This window comes from Amblyomma maculatum, chromosome 3 (genome assembly GCF_055883805.1).
Source record: "Amblyomma maculatum isolate TAMU_Amacu chromosome 3, ASM5588380v1, whole genome shotgun sequence".
NCBI lineage: Eukaryota > Metazoa > Arthropoda > Arachnida > Ixodida > Ixodidae > Amblyomma > Amblyomma maculatum.
In genome coordinates this window covers 159299833-159305916 of record NC_139346.1, presented here as the reverse complement: position 1 = coordinate 159305916, position 6084 = coordinate 159299833, and the positions used below count along the sequence as shown (strand labels likewise).

The 6084-nt window shown below is 53.9% G+C and overlaps 1 protein-coding gene across 1 annotated transcript; it reads left to right on the top strand.

The window, feature by feature from the left end:
• The first annotated feature begins 5276 nt into the window (after positions 1-5276).
• LOC146196631 (deformed epidermal autoregulatory factor 1-like) lies at positions 5277-5882 on the top strand. The gene is made up of 2 exons (XM_084597046.1): positions 5277-5811; positions 5865-5882. Exons 1-2 carry the CDS (start codon positions 5524-5526, stop codon positions 5880-5882), a joined length of 306 nt encoding a protein of 101 aa, XP_084453172.1. The 5' UTR covers positions 5277-5523.
• Positions 5883-6084: the final 202 nt, after the last annotated feature.

Genomic DNA, 6084 nt, shown 5'->3' with positions numbered 1-6084 from the left:
AGCGCTGTTTTAGTCTAGTTGAGTCGGGTGATAGTTTAGCTCACGCGTTGTTCTAGAAACGACGCCAGAGGAAAGGCTGGAAGCGTTCAGGAGAAAGGAGCGCGGGCGAAAGTTTGTGTAGGCAACATTCGTCGCTTTCGTCAATCTTCTATTCTTTTGTCGTCGTTGTTTTCGGGACCTGTATGCGCATGCGTGTCTGCATCCATGTTCACAACGCTTAGGTGAAGCGAGGAAAAGATAACAATAATTCCGGTGCGGATATATATATTTTTTTTACTCATGCACAAGCGAGCGTGATGTGTCACTGGCTGAGGCACGCTAGTAAAGAGAGAGAGAGAGAGAGAGAGAGAGAGAGGGGGGGGGGGGGGGGGGGGGGGAGGATAAGGTTATGAACGACAGCGCTGGCGCGGAAAATTTGTTTCTGAGCTTCGCGTTCTCTCGTCGTCATTGACGCGCTGAACAAGTGTCGTCCGACAAACTGCAAGCGCCTTGTTTAAAGTCTTTCTACCTCGTGCGCGAACAAACTTAAATGAAGCAAATGTATCACAGCATAAACAGGCAGGGTATGCGAATGAGTCTACCTGGTGTCCTTGTCCAAAAAAGGAGGAAAAGGAAAATTAGGCAGAAAGGTTCACTTGTGAAAACGCAGCTGATGGGGCTGGGACAGGTAGGTCACCGCTGCTTGCGGCGGGGGTTAGCCTGTCCGAATTTTTATCTGTTGTAGGCCGTCATTGCACCCGCCACCGCTTCGGTGGTGGAAGACGGCTGTTGCTGCAGCGCGCACCTTTCTTTCCCTCTTTCTATTCTTTCTTCTCTGTTTTCTGTTCTGTCTGCTCGAGGTAGCGGAGGTGGCTCAGCTACAGAGCCAGTAGCAGGCCCGTGTATTTTCTTTTCCTTCTTCTTACAGCCACAACAACAACAACAACAACAAGCGCAGTTTGTGCGCGCGTAAGATAGCGCGTGTGTGTATCTAAAATAGATTTGGTGGTGATCACAAAACTACCTTTATAGAACTGCCGAGTCACTTTCCAATGGCTTCCAGGACACAGCGGCATAGCGGGCAATCTTCGGGCGGACGAGGTCGCACGAATAGCTCACCAAGACGGCGATTGTGTGTTGATTCCCTTTTCCAGGGCAGACGCAGAGGGCAGGCTTCGCGCACTTGCGCGGGAACACACGCTCTCCTTGTGGAATTTTGGCCAGTTTGCGAACTGCCGCTTAAAATTCCTCGACCCTGACCTGAAGCTCCGGCTTCCACCTGGCCTACCCCGACGCGAAGAAACTTTGCTGTGCCGCCTGTGGGTTGGTGTAGCATTCACAAACTCGTATTCTTTTATGATAGGCATGGCAAACAGCCCTGCATGTACAAACTGTGGATGTGACGAGTCTATAGGCCACATTCTTTGTGAGTGCTCCATATACAGTGAGGAAAGACAGTGTCTGTGCCGTACGCTGGAGCATCTAGATGGACGCCCATTGACTGAAATTAGGATTTTAGGTCCATGGCCACGGCGATCGTCTCAGTCTGTGTTGAAGGCCTTCCAGGCACTGCTCCGCTTTATGAAAAGAACAGGCCTAATCGAAAGACTATGAGTTTGCTGTTATGTTACGTGATATGACTGTGACGTGATGTGGCATGTCTGTGATGTGACTGTACTAACTTCAACCGTCCCTCCCTCACAACTTTTATATCCACTCACCTCCTTCCCCCAGTGCAGGGTAGCAAACCGGTTGCTTTTACGAGTTAACCTCCCTGCCTTTTCTCCTCGTCTTCCTCCTTCCACCTTTTTTACACGATTAAATTTTCGTGTCTGCAGGTGACGGACCGAACCTGGTGAAGACAGGCTTGCTTGTTCATGTCCAAAACATGTGCGGTCCAACGTCGCGATGGCCGAGAATGCGCAGTCACCAGTATGAAAGCGTGCCTTCTCTGTAGCAGAGATCAGACATCTTTAGGATGTCGGCAAGATATTGACGCAATTGACAGTGAAGCAGATAAAACTCAAGTCTGCTGCTAATATTTGAATCCCCACTCGTAACTCCTTCAATCCCAGCAGAACTGCTGAGTGTTGGCTTTGCCAGCGTAGAGAACGCACAGGCGTTTCCTCTATTACAGCTTCGTGTATAGCTCGGCAAAGAGCAAAATAGTTTCCTCAATTTCGATACTAGTCCCACCAATACGCCACTTCATAAATAGCGCGCGAATGCAGCGAGGAACAGCGTACGTCCCAGCCACGCCAACATACACTCTACAACTGAGCGGCACACAAACTTTTGTCTGTGTTTGCGTCCACCTAAAGAAACTGGTATAGAAACAGGAGGTAAGCGTGTACAGACAACCGAGCACAAAAATTTGACCGTGCTTGTCGTCGCCTGCGAAGAAAAAAATGCGAAGAGAGATTGGGAGAGAGGAAAGCGCTTCGTTTCCCATTGGACTGCAAAAAGTCCTCCGAGTTTCCCCTGTCTAGCCGTGGCGAGTGTCGTTTCTTCTGTATGCCTTATCACCGCACAGCGGCGTGCAGGGCAGATCTCGCGCTCGCACCGCAAGGCCCCGGCGCTTGCGAGCGTTCCAAAGTCCATTTGATAAAGAAAGAAAACTGCCCAAAAACTAAAGATACAAAAAAAAAAATAACAATAACGCACATCAGGAGAGTACGTGTGTGTGAGCGCGCCGATGGTGGCAGCAAAACTTGTAAGAAAACCCTCTCAAACTTTTTCGATCTCGGAAGCATCTCATGGAGCCGCCTCGGGCTACATTACTGGACGCCCAATACTCCTTCAATCCTGAGGCTTTTCGCTTTTTTCCACATTACTTTTTCCGTTCGGCCCTTTGGAAGTATATATCTGTATAAATATAACTGGGAAAAGGCGATACGAGAAAAGAAGTAGTGAAAAAAAAAAAAAAAAAAAAAAAACCTTCGCCGGAAAGTAAAGAGGGTGAGTTGGTGGGCAGGATGAACACAGGTGTTTCGCTGTGTGTTTCGTATCCCGGCGCCTCTAGCTGACTGGCTGGCCCGCTGGCTGAGGGTAGGACGCTCGGAAAACAGATAAAACTCCTAGCGAAAAGACACAGCGGACGAAAAAAAAAAATTCTATAAACTGAAAAAAAAAACAAAACAAAAAAAGTGAGATAGGTCTCCTTCGGCCGAAGCAGGGCGTCCATTTTTCCAGGAGCGCTGCTTGCGCAGCGTTCCACCGGTTATTTTCCTCGTCCGTCTCCAGCGGCGGGGGGATAAGCGAAATAGGGAGACGCCAGCCGAGAGAGGGTCACTCGGCCTACGACGCCGTCCCCTGCTAGAAAAGAGCGCGCCTCCTCGGAAGCGGGGCGATGCAAGCTTGAAAATAAAAATAAAATGACGCCATGAAAGAGACAGAAAGTTGAAAAAAGTAAGAATAGGTAAAGAAAGAGAAAGGCTCGCGCGACAAGCGCGCGGTGCGGGAGGACGGGGATGGCGGCAGCACGGCGGTGGCGACCAGCGACAGCGGGTCTGCAGAGAACCGAGGGACGTTGAGGCGGGGAAAAGAAGAAAGAAAAAAATGGGAGCCAAGTACCGCAGCTTTGAAAAGATTGCCGGCGCGCAAGGTAGGGTGACACCAACGCCGTCGAGAGGACAGTACAGAGAGTAGAAGGAAGGAAAAAGAAAAACGCGAGTCTTGGGAAGAAGGCAAAGCTGCCACGGGGACCTTTCGCTTCCCACTTTCCCCCTTCTCGGTGCCCGAAACTTCCCTGCAAGAAGGAGAATAAAGGAAAGAACGAAAAAAGAATGCCATGATGAAACGAGCTGCGGGCCAGCATCGTCGGAGCAACACTAGAGCACCGCACGGAGGATCGCGACGAGAAAAAGACGTAAGAAAAAAAGAACTTGCCACGAACAACGAAGCAGTATCCCCTCTCTCGCACCACGTTCGCCGCCTCTACCGTTGCATGGGGTCCGTAGATATTTTCTTCCCCTATTTTTCCTCAACGCAGGCCAGGCACATAGCGCGTCCCTTCGTGTTCACCCCTCCTCTTTCTCCCGCCGCAACCCCCGGTTCCTACGACCAGCTAGCGAGAGCGCGCGCCTTTCTTTTCCCGGGCGCCCCGCCGCCGACGACGACCGCTCTTTCGCGCGCGCGGGCGCGCGCGCGCGCGCTTTGTTACGCTTGTGTTTTTTTGGCGCGTGCGACGGCGGCGGGCGCCGAGCGAGCGAAACGCGGCGGCGCGCCCGCCTGTGTGTGCGTGCGAGAGCGCGCGCGCGCGCGCGCCTCTTTTTATTTTTCCTTTGCTGCCGCGCTGCTCTCCCCTCCCTTCCGCTGGCGGCGGCGGTCTAATCCGCGCGCGTGACCTCCTCGCCCTCGAAGTCTCTCGGTCCCTCGCTTCCTCCTCCGCCATGGAGCTGCGCGTCGGGTCTCGCCTCCTCTCCAGCGCATGGCAGCGGGAGGAGGAGGTGACGCCGAGCGCGCCCTCGGAACTCGGACCCTCCGCCGGCGGCGAGGAACGAACGCAGCAAGGCCGGGGCTGCCAGAGCGCGGCGTGCTATACACGAACGGACCGACCCAACCAACGCGCTGGCACCAGGCGCCGCGTGGCTCGGCGGCGCTTTTCACCCCACCTCTTCTTCTTCCCCCCGGGTTCGAGCGAGAGTGCCTCGAACGGCCAGCCACCGCCGTCGACGCCGACGCCGCCGTGGTCCCGCCGCCCCACAGAGATGCGTCGTCGTGTCGCCTGAAGGGACGTGCGGCGACGAGCTCGCGCGGCCCGCACGAATTTACCTCTTCCATCCCTTCCTTATTCGCGATCCCGAGCTCTCATCTCGCTCTTCCCGACTCCCGATAAACGTGTCCTTCTGTGTGCGTGTGTGGAGAGCGAGTGTCATCGTCGTGATTTCTGTTTAGCTTTGTAAACGGTGCTCGGAAGAGACGACGAAGCTGCCGGCAATCACTGCCACCCACTCTTTTCCGTCGTCGTGAGTGCGGTTTCAACGGTGGTGGCCGTGATTTTGTTTTGGCGAACAGAGATTGTGCTGTTCTGTGTTAGATGTGAACAAGCGCGCGTCGCGACAATTTGTAAAGCCGTGTCATCCGACGTATTTCCGTGTTCTCGCTGGACGCGAGAACGGCTGTGACGGACCTTTGTACGCCTGTGGAGACAACTCGAGGGAAGTGCCGCGTTAAGTTCCCGTCTCGGTGGTGAGGTGTCATCTCGCTTCACGTTCAGTCACCCATTAGAGCAATAGGACGTCGGCAGTATTAAGATCTTATCGTCAACGGCGACCACGTGACGCGAAGGAAACGCTGTGTTCGTTCCGAAACTTCTCAAGAACGTGGTCGCCCTTCAAGTACGTCCACTTCGGATTTCTCGGGGCTGTCTCCTAAAAGAGAGGGTGATGTGCGGCGTTCATTAAGGAAAGTCGCGGGCAACGACGCGCAATAAGTCGCGCCTCTTGCCGTGCTTGTAACGAAGGGGCAGCCAGCAAGCGTATTGGCGGCGCGTGATCGCGACAACACGCGAGTACGACGTTAAAGTGACAGCAGGCAAACGCGATGTATCGGGACGGCGAAGTGATCCTCGAAGTGGAATGTGGCGGCAACAAGGGACTGCTGTACCTGTCGCGCCTATGCCAGGGATCCAAGGGGCCCTGCATTCTCTTCAGGGATACCTGGCTGACCCCGAACGAGTTCCAATACGTGAGCGGACGTGAAACGGCCAAGGACTGGAAGCGCAGTATTCGCCACCACGGCAAGTCGATGAAGTTGCTGCTCGCCAAAGGCGTGCTGTCGGTGCACCCGCCCGTCTGCGACTGCTCGGGCTGCAGAATCGGATCACCCCTGGTGAGTAGAACCTTCCTTTTTTTGCCTTTTTTTTTTTTGTTTTTACTGCGCAGCTGACGTGCACGGCGTAGTCGATGCGACGCGCTGCTTTGCGAATCTGAATCGAGCCGACGCGATGCGTCTAAACGCCGTGCGGGGATGATTGCGAAGTTGGGCCCCATCGTTGTGAATGATGTGGACGGGATGCGCGAACGCGCTCAACGAGCCTGTTTTCGAGATATGTTTGGAGAACACGAATCGTGTGACTGCTACACTCAGCCGACGCGTTTCGAG

Bases quoted from the DNA above. Each gene is read 5' to 3' on its own strand.
- LOC146196631 (XM_084597046.1), top strand. From the start codon at position 5,524: ATGTATCGGGACGGCGAAGTGATCCTCGAAGTGGAATGTGGCGGCAAC.